Consider the following 18,337-nt stretch of genomic DNA (forward strand, 5'->3'; position numbering starts at 1 on the left):
TGACTTTTTCGGCTCCTGGAGAAACCACACCCACTTCCTGAATGCCATTGCATCTCCTCTAATACCCAGCTACCATGCACTGCATTCTTAGTTTGGGTTCCACCAAAAGTAAGTCCTGAGTCAAGGATCTGGGTGTAGCTTTATGTGGGAAAAGATCCCAGGAAGCCCAAGAGTGAGACAGGGAAGTGAGAAAGGCCACTTAAGGTACAGTGTAGGCACCTGGGGCTCCATCCCACCAGGGACCCTCTGAGAAGCCATGTGGATCACAGCTCAGAATTCTCCTCCAGAAGACAGGGAGCAATTATCCACAGTCTCCATCTCCCAGTGGTGGAGAGTGGTCCCACCTAGCGTGGGCATTAACTCCATACACAGCCAGGTTTGCATGGATGGTGCCTGAGAAGTCCCTCAGATGGACAAGAAGAGGGAGACCCAGGTCTGAGGTGGGAAGCTCTGAGTGGGCCAGAAACTGTGCCCCACAGCTGCAGACAACTCATATAGGTCCAGGGAGTACAGGCTGGGGCATCACCAGCATCTGCTACAATGACCTTCTATGAATGCAACAGCCAGATCCCTGATCCTGGGGCCCCCTGAAGATAGTTGTGGACTCAGAGGTCCTCGGGTCACAGAATTTGGCATCAGTCATGCCTGGCCTGCTAATGTATTGCCTGGAAAATATCCCTTATTAGGTCTAAGCTCTCATTTTCTCCTCTGTAAAACAAGATCATTACAAATCTGCCTCGTGGATTGTTGTGATCACAGAGTAGAAATATAAAGTTCTTTTCAACTGTGAATCATTATTATCTAGCTCAAGTAGAGTCTTTTCCAGAGTCTCTGGGTGACTTGCCTCAAGGGATATTCTTGAGGGTTGTCTACGTGATTCACTCGCAAGTATAAAATGCCACGTCTCCACCACAACTTTGTGCCCGAAGCTTCCTAATTATTCTGAGGTGGCTTGAAAGTTGTATTCTGGTGTTAATCTTTGCAAGGCATCCACAGCGAGACGGTAGGGACCAGCAGAAAGGCACTGGAACCAGTGTTGCCTCTGCCTCCCTGGCAGTGTCCTCTCCTCCCCGTTAGGTGGCGATGGCGTTGCATTTTCGGAGACTTCAAAACCTTGGTCCTCTGCATCCTCCCTTCTACTTAGTTTACTATGGCAGTTCTCTTCTCAAAAAAAAAAAAAAAAAAAATTACACATCGCATATATATGTATGTTTTTAACTGTTTGCATACTTTTTATTTAAGTAAATGAACATAATGTAAAAAATATTAAAACATACAAATATAGTCCCCCTTGACCACAACCTTAAATCCCTGTCATCTCCCCGAAAATGACTACAGTTGTATTTGTGCATTCATATACGTATAGTACATTTAAAAACATAGTTCTATAAATGTATCTGTGTTTTAGCAAAATCAGCATCTTACTCTGCATCTTATTCTGCCTCTTTCTTTTAACAGCAAGTGATAGAGATGTCAGCGCACGTCTACACATAGTGCCTGCAAAAGATTGCATTGCTGTGGTCCCCAGGGGGAGCGTGGGAGTGGGAGCAATCTGTCCAGGGTGCAAGCAATAAGGCTGCATTGACTGTAGAGAATTTTAAAACAATAAGTCCAATAAAAATCCATCTTTTTGTTATCACCTTGCACCATGCATGGAAAATTCTAAGCAAAGTTAGTGATAAAAGACTTTTCCCTGCTGGGGCAGGCTATTCCCAACGTCCTGCCCAACCCCCTTGGTTCACCATTGGTCCATGGTGGGCAGGAATTAACAATCAATAGTTCCCATGATGATGAATATTTAAGACTTTTTCAATGTTTGATGTTATAAACAATACCGCAGAGGATATCATTGTGCAAACCTCTTTATACAAGAAGTAGAATTGCTGACTTGAGATGTATATAGATCTTTAATTTTAATGAATATTTGCCAAATTAAGCTCCCAAAACCTCATAGCAATTTACTCATGGCCACAGCACTATGTTTTCTCATATTGTCAACAATACTTAGTATTGTCAGTCTGTTAAATCATTGCCAACTGTATGTGAGGAAAAATATATATTTCTTTTTCGTTAACATTTTCATAGTTACTACTGAAGTTGAGCATTTTTTCTTATATTTAAAGCTATTTGCATTTTTTCTTCTGTGAAAGATACATTTATATGTTTCTTCTATTATTTTATTGGACCATTTGTCTTTTTCTTATTGATTTTTAGGAATTAGTCTTATTTTCTAATTATATTGTATATTTTAATTCTTTGATGGTTACACGTTGAAAATATTCTCCCTTTGTCTATCACTTTTGCCTTAACTTTATTTAAGTATATTTTACATGCAAAACGTTTTGTTACTAATAATTTATCAATTATTTTTGTTAATAATAATTTATCAATTATTTTCTTTCTTTTTATTTTGTACTTTGTTTAAGAAGGTTTTAAATCCCTAAGGTTATAAGAATATTTTTCCATTTTTTTCCTAATATTTTTTACTTTCATATTTTAAGTTTAGCCGTTTAGTCCATCTGTACTTTACTTTTCTGGATGATATGAGGTAAGATCTAGCCTTATTTTTTTCAAATTAAATATTTGTCACCAAATCATTATTAAATTCATCCTGTATCTGCTGGCTTCAGCTGCCCTCTTTATATATATTAACCTTCTTTTATTTCCAAGAACTGTTTTTTTTTTTTTCACTCTATTTTATTCCATTGACCCAGAAGTGCCATTTGTGTACAAATAGAACTTTAATTGTAATAACTTTATATTTTGATATCTGATAGATGGTCTTCCTTTCACTGTTGTTTTTGTTAATGATATTTTTTAAAGTATCTTGACTTTTATCAATCCTTTACTCATATAAATGATTTTTTAAAATCTGCTCTTCAAATGGCAAAAAAAAAAAATCTTTTAAAATTTTGATTGGATTGCTCCAAATGTATTTATCTATTTGGGAATAATTTATATCTTTATAATATTGAGCCTTCCCATCCAAGGGTGTCATACTTGTCTCCATTTATTTACTTCCAGTAAAGTCTTGTAGATTTTTTTCAAAGCTCTTATACTTTTCTTGTGAAGTAATTTTTAAGTTTGTTATATATTTTGTTCCTATTATGAATGAGATCTTTTTTTATCTACTACATGTTCTAATTGGATTCTGCTGGTGTATTGAACACTATTGATTTTATGTTTATATTTTATAACTTAGCACCCTAATATATTCTCTTATTAATTCTTATAGTCTTTCAGGTGATTCTCTTAGCTATTCCAGGAAGATAGGCATAATGTCTACAAGTAATGACATTTTTATCTTTCCCTTTCCAGTATTTATACTTATTTCTTTTGCTTGTCTTATTGCACTGGCGACAATCTCTGCTACACTGTGACATGGTAGTGACATCTGGCATCCTGTCTGTCCTGCTGCTGTCCTTAGTCACTTGATTCCAGTGTTTCACTGTTAAGTGTGATGCCTCCTCTAAGTTTAGTAGACATTATCAAAATAAAGAAGCATCTGTCTGTTCCTAGCTTCCTAAATGACTAAAGTCAGGAATGTGAGTTTTATCAACTACTTCTTGGTATCTATTGAGATGATCATATGCTTTTTCTTCTATAATCTGTTAATGTTGTAAATCACCTTAATAGATTTCTTAAGTCTGAATCATCTTTTCATTTGTGGCATAAATCTTATTGGATTGTGATTCCTTTCTATAAAAACTGGTTTCTATTTGCAAGTTTCCATTTTGATGCTATCTTGTTCAGTTTTGGTATCAGGTTATACTAATGACTTGGCAAAGATTCTCTATTTTTTACTATTTTCTAGAACACTTTATATGACATAATAATTTTCTGAAAGTTTGGAAGAATTCACCTATAAAGCTATTCAGGTCTGCTCCTACTAAGAGACAGACCTGGATAGCTTTAAAGACAAATTTTATATATGAAATATTTTATATATTAACATATGTAGAATACATATATATTAAAAATATATTAGCAAACAAGAAAGTAAAAGGAAGATATTAATTAATATAAAAGCAGAAACAAAAAACCCTTGAGATTAATTAATAAAATGAAAAGCTGGTTCATATATATATATAGTGTATCTAATGAATTTTCCCCCAAAATGCAGTTTTGTTTGCATCCCACAGGCCTTGATATATAGTGCGCCTATTGTCAAACTTTTCTAAGTAAATTATCATTTCCAATGTGATTCTCATTTTAATCAAAATTAAGAAGTAATTAAAAGGGTAGGTAACTTTTTGCTTTGTTGTTTTGTTTTGTTTTGCTTTTGTCACTAATTTTTAGTGTTACAGCATTATGAGCAATGAATATGGCTTATGTGATTTTGATATTGGGAATTTGTTGAGATTTCCTTTGTGACCTAATATGTGGCCAATTTTTGTGACTGTTTCATGTGTTTTTGAAAAGAACACATACTCTGTTCATTGAGGACAAGACTGTATGTACATATGTACATTGTTCTGGGCATTAACAAGACAGACCAGGTCCTGCCTCCTGAAGCTCATGTTCATTTGCCTTCATGTCTGCCACTCTTCATTTCCCTAATTCCGCACCCTTATTTACTGTTATCTTCATCCTTCCGTGGTTTTCTTACTTTCTATTTCTTTAGAGTCTGGCAAGTTACCCAGAAGATGCAGCAATGTGTCTCTACCACTTCACTCCCTGCTGGACCCTTCACCTCACAACCATGATTAGTGGTTAAGCCAGCTGAGAGCAAAAGACCTTTCCCATATTCTCTAACTTCATCCTCAGCCTCAAATCTCCGCTCACATGTAACTTTGCATATGGGATCTCTCTGTGATCTGTTATCATAGACTGCTGGACACGTTCTTCTGTCCTCCAAAACCCCAGTCCCCTGATGCCACAGACGGGATGAAATCTGTGGGTCAGAATCTCTTCCTCCAACACTCTGCAGCCAATATTTCGCTCCCTCTTGGCATTTAGTGTTGAATAGCAGCCTGCAGACAGCCTAACTTTTCCTTTATGTATAACATTTTTCTCTTCTCTTAGGCATTTGTTTGATCTGTTGTATCTTTAAAAAGCACACATTTTTCCAGAATGGTAAGTGTGTACTCAATCCACACTGTTGCACGTAGTATGTGCGCACTCAGGTATTTTTCAATTCAGGAGTGTTTTCTTTTGTCTTTTGATTATTCCCTCTTCCAGGCCACCCGTAATTCATGTGCTGAATCTTGATTCTCTGTCTCCCAGGTCTATGATCTCTTATTGCTTTCCCATTTTGATCTTTCCTCAGCCATCTGGGAAACCTTCCAGATTTGTCCTCCACATCGCTCATATGCTTTCCCAAGATTAATTCTGCTGTTACTGTCTTCAAATACAGGTTCTAATCGTGCTGCTGTATTTTCACTCTTTCTGCAACCTTTTGTCTCATAGTTCTCTCCACATTTCATCTCATCCTATAGTCTTTTAGTCTGCGTGCTCATCCCTTATGACTTTCTATGCCTCTTCATTGACACTCTGCATTATTACGCCCTAATGAAAACACAAAATGCTATCAGACATTGTGTCCTGGCTGTTAGTAAAATTTACATGACATCTTCATGCTAACTTTTGTTTCCTTTGCTCTGCTGTATTTTTCCATAGGTTCCTTGCTAACTTTTTCTGTTAGTCGTTCTTGAATGAGGAAATGCTATCCACACCCTGTTGTTTGCCAATATCTAGCATCCTCCAATCATTTTCCCTCTGCGAGCTTAAGATAGGAGGTTTTTCCTATTCTGATTTTCTTGCTCTATGTTTCTTTAACAGATGTCTAAGAACCAAGCCACAGTACTGAATATGCATATGTTGAATGAATGAATGAATGAATGAATGGAAAACAACAAACCACTGTAGATTTCTACATGGTTTTTGTAGTCTCTGCCCCCAGGGCTTTACATTTCATGACCACAACTCCTAGGATGCAACATGGCGCCATGGCTAGTTCTTCTGTCCACCCACCTGGATGTTTGGGGGAGATCCATTCTCTAAGTGGCCATACAACGTGGCAGGATTAAGGGGGTTGGGAGTAAGGCTTGTCTTTGGATGCTTAAAAAGCTCCACCACTGCACTAGAAGGCTCAGATGTTGTGTTTTTGTTTGGCGTTTGTTTCGTTTTGTTTTATGGTGAGCATTTATCTTACATTCTAGACCAGGGTTTGATGTTGGGAGACTATTGGGAGGAGGGTCAACAATTATTCTGTGTACTTAGAAGAAGGAGAGAATGGATGGGTCTCCAAATGCATTTTTTTCCAGTTCATTTCCATGGGCCTTGTACTTAGTGAAAATTTTCCCCAGCCATTTACTGGCAACAAGCTGACTTCCATTATTTTTTAGGTATGTAGGTTTTCACCTTTTTCTGTATTTTCCCACACAATTTTGGTGGAAAATGTGGAGAGGTTGTAGAGAGATGTTTGCCAAATACCATTTTTAAATGGAAATCTACTAATTAATTTTTTGTTGATTGCAACTTCAGGATTACGGGAGGCTGCTATTTTAATTTCCTCTGACGTTTCATTTTTAGTTGTACTCATTAGTGAAACGTGTTTCCTTGGGTAAATTTGCCCTCTGTCTAGCATGCTAGGTCCTAATTATTCTTAAAAGATGTGTTTAGAATTTTGCCACATTGAGAAGCTACCAATTCTCTATAACTAATAATCTGTAAATATTCCTTTATTTGATGTGTTTATGCCTTGCCACAGAAAGAATTTAAAGTGGCTTACATAAATATAAACATGAGAAAATAAAATAAAAATATAAGGGAAAACCAGGATAGGAAAGATAGAATGAAGCCAGAAGTAATGGTAGTTCACACAATGGATGTGATGAGGTCCTAATCATGGGCTAGAGATACCAAAAATTTGGCTCCGAGCTTTCTAGAAGATAAGAGGAAGAGAATGATGTGAACAGTTTTCTGAGTCATGGAAGCCACATTAGAACAATAAACCCATTCCTTAAAGGATGCTGCTCCTGGAGCTGAAACCAAGAGAAATTTATCCTGTGTGTCCTTGTGGAGAGAATGCAGAATACGGCACCCTCCACAATAAACTACTCCAGGTGAACATGCACTTTTTGGAGGCTGCTTCTCGCAGTGTCACTCAGTGTGGACCAATACATCACAGCAGTACACAATACATCAGGTCGGGTCTGAGGGGCCAAAATACACTGAGCTCTGTGGGTCTGAGTTGCTACAGGATTAAGTTCGGGGATATGAAGAGGAGCGAGTGGCTGCCTCCCCAAACCCTGGTTCATGAGTGTTGTGCAGCTCTGAATTCAAGGGGGTGCTCTCTGACAACTGCTTGCAAGACCATGCATGTTGAAGGTAATATGACACCCCCCATCCTGTGAACATTGAGGCACCCAACAGGTCCACCTACCTCTGAAGTGTGCCAAGAGAATATCCCCAAACAAGCCCATAAATCTACTCAAATTGTATTTGAACTTCCTCCAGTACACAGACCAAAGGGTGATAATTCCCGCATCCACCTCCCCGTTCTTCACCATTGGTTTTCAAATGAAACCTGTCCTTAAACAAAAAATTAAAGAGAAGACAGTTATATGGTGGAAAGTGGAACTACTCTAGTTGAGACAAGGCTGTCCTCCCCCCACGCCCCTTGCTGCCTCCTCCACAGCAGCCTGAGCAAGTACAAATAATAATCTGGAAACAGTTTAGAGCAGGGGTGACCAATACCCCCTCAACAGAAGAAAAATTTTAGTCAAGTGTCTGTCAAGTGATTCCTCTTGAGCATGATAATCGCAGGGTGTGCCCTCCAGGATAAACTGGTTGCAGAGAACAGGTCTAGAAAACAATCAGGTATTTGCTGAATAACAGTGTTTCTCAAACTTTTGTGTGTCATAGGCCCTTTTGAGAACCTGATGAATACGAAGTCTTCTCCCCAGTGAGGGGGGACAAATGTGCATAAACGCAAGCACGCAAAGTTTTGCATTCAGTGTCAGGGAGTTTTGGGAGCTGGGTTAGAAGCCCTGCTGTGTAGGAATTTTAACCAGCAGTCTGTTGGATATTAAGGATCATCCACCAAAAATGATGACTTTAGTTTTGTAATAGTTAACTTGTAGCCCTTCTTTGGGGCAGATATTAAATAGCAGGCTACCTATCAGTTAAGGCTTTACCTATTTGTGGCAATCAGACCATGTTAACTCCATGAAGAAGATGTTGAGTTCTCTATTCCATATGGCAGGGACCCGAACCCAGCTCACTCAAAACAGATAGAAAGTCGTTAGGAACCAATGAAAAGAAGGGGATCTGAAATACCTCAGTCCCTCTACCCCAGCCCCTGCCTTGAATGTCATCACTTGTTTGTTCTGGAGATTCTCTGCTGATCCAGACCCTCATGCTGGCATTGAGGTCCAGGTTCGGAATCACCATCAAAATCCAAGGGTCATGTAACTTAGTCTACACTCAATTCCGATCCAGAGTCAAAGAAAAAAACAAAGATGGAATCCACCCTTAATGCTATTTTATTCCTAACAGATTCTCCACAAAGTGATAGACCAATTGCAGTCAGCATGAAAATAATTGTGTCTTAAATGCCTGTTCCTCATGTAAATATTGATCTGAGAAGTCCAGACTAGTGATTTTGCAGATATTTTATATAAGATTGCATAATTCTGGGGAACAAGTGGCTCCCCTTTCAACAAATGGCATGGTCTAATTCTGTCAGATAGGAGATTATAAAGAGAAAAAAAAACAAGGAAGGGCAGAGCCCATCAGTCAGAGGGAATTTTGGTTCCAGGAGAGGGAGATGTGCCCCAAATTAGATTAAGGTTTTATTTGTTTGTTTTTAAATCAATTATATAATATGAAGAACTCAGAAAACAGCCTGGGATCCATACTAGGACAACTGACCTGTAATTATAAATGCTAAAAATAAGCCTTCTAGATGACATCCAGGTGCTAAGTTTCCTTAACTTCCCTCACCAAATTCATCCCCAGGAGCTGGTCCCCATATCTGTCTTCTGTGCAGTTCCACTGGCCAAATTAGGACCTTCCACATGGAGGGGTTCTTCTTGAGGCAGGAAGAAATATATTATAATATTAAATTCAGTCATATTTCAGGTGATGTCTTCCCATTTCTACCATGTTAAGTTGATCAAGGATTTGGTGTGTATTTTTGTGTGTGTGGACTGTTCTTATCACACCAGTTAGAAGAAAAATAAATGCTTTATTCACCAGGGTACAGCATGTGAATAAAACTAGTTTTAGGTTAATGGCAATACATTGGGAGAGGAGAAACCTCTACCTGAAGGCACCAGAGACAGGACTTTAGCGAGTCCTCAGAAGAACCAGGTCAGCAGTAGAGTCAGCCAGCCCCGAGGCTCACCCTGCTTTTCTCCAGCTTCAGGACAACTATGCCAAGGGATTTGCAAGTAAAACCACGTACATTTGCCACATACAGTGCCCCTAGGATTAGTTAACCTGTAAGTCGGGGCTCTTCTCTGAAGTTCACTAGAATATCTAAAAGCCAGCTGGAGAAACTCTTATTCTTAGGTCAGGTTCAGTATCTTTTATCAACAGGTATGGGGAGAGCCACCAGGACACTAGGATGTGTTCAACGAAGGCTGACATGTAACATTTGAAAGTAATCCTTTAGCTGGGCTCTTTCTAAAAAGGTGGAGAAAATGCAGAGCCTCCCTTCTCTCCCTCAAAGGACCTGGCAGATGAAAGACAGGCTCTGTGAAAAAGTGTTTCTAGGACTGAGGTTGCTTACTCTAGAATACATTGACATTGCTCCCTGCAAACGTGGAGAATTTTGATGAGGATGATGGTGAGGTGGGATAGGAGAAAAATTGCTTTAAATTAAAGCAGGCAGGATTTCAAGGTGCATAAAGATAGCACACTTGGGTAACTGAAGGTGAGAACAGTCCTCTGAGGAAATATGAGGGTATCCATCTCTAGAAAGCTTCTAGAAAAAGTATCTTTTCACTCATTTAAACTTTGTGAAACGAGATTAAATCCTTTGCCTCTCGGCTTCTCTCCCTACTCAGTGGTTCTGCTATCTGTTCTCCTTTTAATGAGCATGGTTTAATTTGGATCATCTAGTCTTGTATTGGAAGAGTGAAAAGAGCTTGGCCTTCAGGGTAAGACCCTCTTCAGCTCAGCCACGCACTAGTCACATGACCTTGGACAGCCTGTTGAACCTCAGTGTCCTCATGGATACAGAGAGAACTACTGGGACACTTGAATGAGATTCTGTGCGTCCAGTGCTCAGGGCAGTACTCGCCCACTCGGAGGCGCCCAGCAATGAGAACTCTTCCTTCCCTGACCTCTCACATCCCCCTCACCTCCATTTATTTCTATCTCTGTGTTTCTCAAACTTGAGAATTCACAGATTCCTCAAGGATTTTTCAGAGGACCTCTCGTTTTAGAAAGGCTGCATTGAAATTTAAATACTGTCAATTTAAGAAACTTCTTAGCATCACCATAAACATAAGTGCAAACATAAGAATGGAGATCACATGGCAACACTCCGCTGTAAGGTGGTTGCCCCGGTAAGCCAGAATATGTTTTTTTTCAGGTGATCAATGAAATGAAAACCAAAATTTAAAGATTATTATAAAAAACTTGCAGACCACTAAGAATATATTTGCAGACTTTTGTTTAAGAAAGTGTGCTAGCTGATCTCAGTGAGTATTCCATCACTAGGTGTTTAAAAATACACGTTCTTATTTAGCCAGGGTCTCCAAGTTCCACACACTAAATTTAAGTGTGCAAGGAAAATGCTTGTTCTTCTGTAACTGCCTTAAACTTCCGTATCAGCCTCTCCACTCTGAATAGCCAGGAATGTAAACTAGCTGATCCAAGAAACACTTAGCCTTTTGTGATTTAAACAATTTTCTTTCCATTTAGAACTGTTTTTCTAGATATATAATCAGTCGTCCAACTCCTCCACTCTCTCCACCTTCGCCATCTTGGGGAGTAGATGAGGAGCTTCTAGTGTCCACATGGCTGCAAGGACATCTTAGAGCTGAGCAGTGTCCTCTGGGTCCTGGCAGCTCTCCTCAGTGACGGGGCCCCTGTTCATGGAGTCATTTCCCACCCCACACGCACCCCCTACCAGTGTCTGGGGCCTGAGCACCTGTGGTCTGTTCCCTGTGTACTCAGTCAGAACCCAGTGTCTCTCCCTCAGGCTCCACGTTGGCTGTCACTTTCATCAGCTCCCTGGCACCAGCTGTCCAGCCCCAGGACAGCTACTTCATTCCCCCCAAAGGGAGCCCCTGGTAAGCTCAGCTTCCAGCACCTTCAGTGCTCTTCCATGGGCCCACTTCTGGATGCCCCCTGTGTCACACAGGACCCTGGGGAGATCTGGAGCCCCCTCAGGCCTCCCTCTGAAGCCTTTCATCGGGCCCCAATTGGACTCTGATAGAGCTGCCCCGTATTATTGGGGGCTAAAGGGTCAGAGGCCACAGGCAGCCTGTGAGGCTCCGTATCCCTGGATCTCAATGGAGGAACAAGCTAAATCCAGCTTTTGAATGGGGAGCTTTAGTCACTAGAAATCCTTTCTCTCCACAAAATCTGACTTTCTAGACTATTACCACGCTAAAGAGGTCATAGAGTGAGCTGATCAGTGCTCTTTGGGTTCTGATCTATACTCTTCTTCCCTAGGGCAGAGTGCTCATGCTTAGCTTGAGAAAATGAAGATGCAAGGGAATGCAATTTTAGTGGGAACTGAAAAACATTACTTCCTTTTTTCAAAATACTTGTCCTTAAGGCAGTGGACAGTGTCCAGTGGGCAGGCAATTCCGATTTTCAACAGATTACTTAAAATGTTTTATGCCCAGATACACATATTGCTAGTAGTTATCCAGCTTGCCCATAGGGAATTCCATTCTATGATTTTTTTTTTTTCAAGTCACAAAAGTTTCTCAGAATTCTCCACTGACTTCATAATCTTCTCAGTAGTCTGTTTGAGTCACTGTCCAACACACTGGGTGTGTTTGGTGTTCGGGTGAAGTTGTTTTAATATCCAAGGTTCTGTTGAAGTAGGAGAGCATATTCTTCAGGCTGGAGATTCAGCAGCATCCTCATCTTCTCTAAATGCTGAGTCCAGGTTCCCGACAGGCTCTGAACACCAACCTCCCTTCTCCCCCTTCCTCTGATTTCAACTGGAAGTTTCCCATTCCCTATCCAAGTAACATGTGCCTATCTACTGTTGTCTTACTAGGAAGTAGCAATGTTTCTTAGCCTTTTCGGGGCATGGAGCCCCTGTGAAAATCTGATGAAAGTCAGTAACCCTCTCCCTAGAAAAGTGTGCATGTAAACCAAAATTTGCAAACAATATCATGGGTCTACAGAGGCCCATCCACAGATTGTGTGTTAGCTAAGACCCCAACTTAGCATTTATTTTTCCAGCTGTCATGGAGACTGACATTAAAATCAGGACATGGGGAAAATGTATAAGTTTATAGTACAGGCAGGGATTGCTTAACCTTTTGCAGACTGAACACACGTACCTATTTTTCTTTGGCAATGTAAATATTTGTTAATCTACTTGATAAATATTACATGGCCAAATATTACCAAGTTATATTTGAAGCTCTGGTGGCTTTTGATAATGATACCTCCATCCATGTTCATGGTGTCATGTCTCCTAGGTGTCAGATCCCTGTGCATATGATTACAGAGTCTTTGTTGAACTCTAGGGCCATCATTTAGCATTAATACAATCCTCAATGCTCAAATATAACTTGAGGCATATCCTGATAATCTTTAGGATTCCATTCCTTAAGATTCTGCTCAGGTATCACCTATTCCAATTTCCGTTCCCTGACAGCCTCCACTTCAACCAACTAGGTGAGGGCTCCTCCTCTGAGTCTCATCACACCCTCACATGTGTGTACGTTGTACCTCAGTGTGGTACAGCTATCTGGTTATACGTTCCTCTCTTCACCACACCATGAATGCTGCCAGAGCAGGTATGATGTCACTCTCACCTCTGAGCTCCAGTGGCCAGCACAGGGCCCAGCCCATAGTAGGTATTCAATACATGTTTGCTGAATGTAGACTGAATCACCACTGACTAATTCTTCATAAGCTCTCACATGATAAAGAAATAGACAAGCCAAAGCTAAAGAAAAGGGAACTCCAGGGGCCAGCCCCGTGGCTTAGCGGTTAAGTGCGCGTGCTCCGCTACTGGGGGCCCGGGTTCGGATCCCGGGCGCGCACCAATGCACCGCTTGTCCAGCCATGCTGAGGCGGCATCCAACATACAGCAACTAGAGGGATGTGCAACTATGACATACAACTATCTACTAGGGCTTTGGGGAGAAAAGGGGGAAAATAAAGGAGGAAGATTGGCAATAGATGTTAGCTCAGGGCCGGTCTTCCTCAGCAAAAAGAGGAGGATTGGCATGGATGTTAGCTCAGGGCTGATCTTCCTCACATAAATAAATAAATAAATAAATAAGAAGAGGGAACTGCAGTTGAGATGAATTGATAATTCAGTGTGTTAAATCTGTTGAGTGAGATGCTAAGAGAAGGTTACCAGGTGTGAGTTTGTAGCTAGCTGACTTCCTGGCTAATGCAGTGCATACCACAACAATAGCAGCAAAACTTCTTGATAGATAAAGCTCACTTCCTTAGGCTGATGCTTAGCCCTCTGCAGTCTGACCCAGGCCTGTTTTCTCCATCCTTTCAAGCTCCCCACTCTTTCCACTTCTAAGCCTCATTCGCCTAACTATGCCAAGTAGTTTCATGCACCCCAGGTCTTATTGGTCCTGCTGCTTCCTCATCAAGAATGCCTGACCTCATGTCTACATATTAAAATTTTCCTCATCTTCGAAGAATCTGCTAAGAGGCCATTCTTCCTGTATCCCTAGACAAAGGAATTCTTCCATCTCAAGGACATTGGGAGCACTAGTGACATCTCCTGCGGCCCTCATCATTGATTCTTGCTCAGGACCAGAAAAAATAGTTATTCCCAATGGACCCTTTTTCTTTTATTAATCCAGTGATTTTTTTTTTCATTTCTAACATCTGTTTCCTTCTAATCACCTTTATATAGACAGCTGTCTTTAGCATTTGTCCAATTAAAAACTGTATCAAGCAAATTTGATGCACAAACATCATAAAGAATGAAAGAATCTGTTGCACATCTTTTTAGCAGAGCAAGATGGTCCAGATTCTTGTTGCAAAATGTTGTGTGATGAAGCCCTTCCTGTTAAATAACTAACTGAATGAAAACACCATATTTTCCTTTGTCCTTATAAATACATTGTTTACTCACCAATTCTTGAGTTTGAGAAAATTCATCTAGGACACTATCATCTGAAGACCCTTAGTCTGAGATTTTACTTATACAATCAATTTCACCATCATTGTTAGTCTAGAAAGCTGCTCTCCTTCTCTTTGAGTTCATTGTCTGAGTCATCTAATAATTGTGAATTGTTGTTCTCTGTCAGTTTTCTTCTCTTTGCCATTATGAAAAATTTTGAATTCTCAGCTGTGTGCAATGAAAGCTAAAAGCAGATTCAAAATGATTATGACTTATTTCACTATTGAATCATCCTTCTAGGCAATTCCATCCTTCTCTTTTATTATTTAAGTGTCTTTTAGCATAAGTGGGAATAATTGATGAGTAATGATGAAAAATAATTCTCAAGATGATGAAATTGCAAAATATTTCAAAAGAAAGGAAAAATAAGATCACAGAGATCCCATGATGTATCTTAGATTTATAAAAGGGTCCAATGAACCCATATAATAATTGAAAAATAGAATGGGTTTTATTTTATTTAAAAAATGAGTGAATTTTCTCTTTGTTCCTTGGAAGCCCTTCAAGAAAGAATAAAATCCATGAAATATCAAGCCTTATAAATAGAACAACTCAAAGAGGAAACTCAAAAACTAAAATTGGGTCTAATGGACCATGATGGTATGCCAAGATTCCATACACATCCATCCAACTTAAGGCCAAGAATAGTGAGAATTCCAATCTCCATGTCTTCCTGGAGTTCCCCAGGCCTGGTCAGGGCTCTACTCATAGAAGGAGCTTAGGAGATATTCACCAAATGGATAGTAGGAGCCGGAGATGTAATTATTAAGCTGGAACTGTAGTTATCAAGGGAATGTCACATGGTATTCCTTACATATGTGCAAGGATCTTGCACCATCTCAAAATCTTTGCACTTTGCCTAGAATACTGTTCTTCCGTATCTCCCTTTTAGCCAGGTAACTGCAACACTGAATCTCAACTCGAACATCACTTCCACAAGGAAGCTTTCCCTAACTCCCAGCCCCTCCCATCAAGTGCCCCTTAATGAGCTGTCAGAGCCTCCCTCTATCCCTGCTTCTCTGCGCTTACCACCGTGACAGTTAGTGTGTAAGGTTTTAGTATGTCTCCTCCACTAGGAGGCCAGCCAGGGCTGCCGACCAGGTTTGCCCAGCCTTGCATCATCAGCACCAGCACAGTGCTGCACGTGGTGGGCACTCATCAGTATTTTGTGAATGAAAAACACTGAAGGAATTCAAACACTTTTCTAAGTACAGATGCTCACCTCCCTGAACCTTTAACAAAGAGTTAAGATGCATGTGTTTGAGAAAATAAAAGTAAAAAGTCAAAGCCCGTTTGTAGAGAAAGCAGATCAGGTAAGAGAGCTTTATTTTCCTGGACAATATTTTACTGGGGGGGGGGGTGGTTATGGGGAAGAATAAGCAACACGACTAGAGCAGAGGAGTCCTCAGCTCATGGTTCTGGCTTTCATGTAGGTGTCAGGCGATTTATCAGAGACTGACGTCAGCGGTGAGGCTCAGCACCCCCGGACCGGCGCAGACACCACGGAGGAGAAACTGAGAAACAGGTTGTACGAGTTAGCAGTGAAAATGAGTGAGAAGGAGACTTCTTCAGGGGAGGATCAGGAGTCCGAGCCCAAGACAGAGTCAGAGAACCAGAAGGAAAGTCTGTCTTCTGAAGACAACAGCCAGAGTGTGCAGGAAGAGCTGAAGAAGGTAAGGGCCCTGAACCACCAGCAGACAGCTTGGTTCCTGCAGCTGGGGTGTGGGGAAAGGTTCTACATTTGCCCAGAGAGGTACTGGGCCCCCAAAGGGCTCTCTGTGAAATGCCCATCCCTGTGCACTTGGGAGAGCCCAAGAAAACCCTTCTTGATTAGTGCTGAGAAGTTTAATCAGGAACCCAGCACCACGTGTCCTGTGAAGTCTCCCAAGACCTCTTGTCTCCTTCTACTAACTGTCCTTCATCAAGACAGCCCTTCAGTTTCGAGTCTGTAATTTAGTGCCCATGATCTCTCTCCTTGGTAAAGAGTAGTGTTATTTCGCGTCCCCCCTCCCTGAGGAATTTGCCTGTGGACTGAGATCACGTAGCCATCCCTCTTTTAGTCAATGATGAAGCTTCACTCCATAGTATAAAGTCTTTGTGTTAAAAGTGGCCTTCTGGACTATTTATCTCTGCAGTTTTCAGATTTTTTGTTTGTTTATCTTAGCCTCAGAATCCTTTTTCAAACAAGCCTTACATGGAATCCCAGTGTTTTAAACAGATAAAAGCACAGCTGCCCTTAGGGTCCCCAAAGCCCCAGCCACTTCTCTTCAGTCCTGCCCTCCCCCTCCCCTCCTCCTAAGCCAGCCCCTGAGTTCCAAGGGACATTGTTTGAAAACCACAGAAGACAGACCCAACCCCTGCAGAAAGGGATCCCAGACTCCCCACCTCCCAGTCAGTGCTCTGCCCACCATCCTCCAGTGTGTCTTCAGCTTTCCAAGCACGTTCACGCTAGACTTGGCCACTTTAGAGTCAGGAGATCCCTGCTGCCTCCAGTGGAAGGGGAAAAAGCTAACATTTGTTGAGTGTCTCCTATGTGCCTGGTGCTCTGCGTGTTAGTTCATTTAATAACCCTTTGAGGTAGATGCAGCCCCTTTTTGCAGATGAGGAAACTGAGGCTGAGTCGTGAAGGAACTTACCCAAGGACCACAGCTAGTAAGTTTCAGAGCAAGTTCACAAACCTACTTGGCCTCAAATCGCAGGCTCCTTCCTTTACAACAAGCTGCCTCTTTTGTAACTCCGATAAGATCTTGTCTGGTAACATCTAGATTTCTTTGCCCTTGTGATCGGTTCTTCCCCTATTCTGAGAGTATGCTATATAAGCTAACAAGTTGCTGATAATCCATGTGTATGAGTGAAAGAGCCCCCTTCACCTGCTCAGCAGCCGGCCTGGGTACGATAGAGGAGCCAGGCCAACCTGGGGATGACCACAGGTGGTCAAGAACAGACCCGGGGGAAGTGGGGACTGTCCTCCATGGCTGAGGCCCTGAATCTTCAACACCTCAGATTCTACCTTTCATTCATTCCATTCCCATCCTACCCTCCATAACCATCGAGTTCTCATTCATCAATCTGCCAGGTCCTCTGCCTGTGGACAGTGTACACACCTTTCCCCTGGCATGTCTGTGGGTTGGAGAGTGGAGCTTGGCCTTCACAGGCAGCCCCTCCCTGGGATGTGGGCTCCAACTCATTGTTTCCTCAATGGTGATGGTTCTGATCCTCTCTGTTACTTGAACCAATGCCCCATTACAGTCACATTTGTCTGCTAGAGCTGAGAGCCAAATGGTAACTGAAGAATATCACATTATTTCTTACAATGGCTCTGCATCCTACTGGCTTTGCTGCCTGATGATCTGAAGGCTCCAAAAACTCATGCTGTACCAGTGGCATGCCAGACTGCGATGAGTCATGCACTCCCACCTCTCATCAGCCTGCAGGCCTCGCCTCTGGAGGCGCAGCCACCAATCTGCGCTGTGCTCTCCTGGGCAGAATGTGAACAGGGAAAGGAGTATCCACTGGGAGAAATTCCTGGGCACTTGGCTAAGCCCCCATCCTGCCTCGTGCCCTTGCTGAGTGGGAAATTAGGAGAATTGCTTTTATTCCGACTCCCAAATGTGTCCGTTTCTCAAAGTTTAAGTCTTTCCCCTAGCCTACTATGAATCAACAAATTAAATATCAATCAGATATCACTTGCTGTATGTAAAAAACCATATAGCAAACAAAAAAGGTAATTAATATATTTTTCTGTATCAGGCATGGGCTACTATATGGAGTTAAAGGAAAGCAGAAATACAGGTTTATGTATTGAATATTATTTAGAAGCAGAAAAGTATAGAGATCAGCTTTCGGATTAGACTGAATTTGAAACACAGTCATGCAATTTGCAAACTTAGGACTTTGAGTAATGTCTTACCTCACCGCTGCTACTTAGAGCAAGCCAATGTCATTTCTTGCCTAGTTGCTATCCCCCGCCTCCTAACTGTTCTCCTCATCCTTCCAGGCCTTTCTTGGCCCCTCAGTCCTTTCTCCACTTGGGCA

At 41.4% G+C, this 18,337-nt stretch overlaps 1 protein-coding gene across 4 annotated transcripts in view; it reads left to right on the plus strand.

Annotated features, from left to right (window-relative positions):
• The window catches only part of MYRIP (myosin VIIA and Rab interacting protein), a 353,398-nt gene that overhangs the window by 298,971 nt on the left and 36,090 nt on the right, over positions 1 to 18,337 (plus strand). For all 4 annotated transcript variants that reach the window (XM_004419542.3, XM_087430764.1, XM_087430763.1 and 1 more), the window contains exon 11: positions 15,736 to 15,975. In XM_004419542.3, coding sequence (XP_004419599.2) covers positions 15,736 to 15,975 — 240 coding nt within the window. The remainder of the gene's footprint in view (positions 1 to 15,735; positions 15,976 to 18,337) is intronic.

Source organism: Ceratotherium simum, chromosome 5, assembly GCF_057802395.1.
Source record: "Ceratotherium simum simum isolate JZ-2026a chromosome 5, ASM5780239v1, whole genome shotgun sequence".
Taxonomy (NCBI): Eukaryota; Metazoa; Chordata; class Mammalia; order Perissodactyla; family Rhinocerotidae; genus Ceratotherium; species Ceratotherium simum.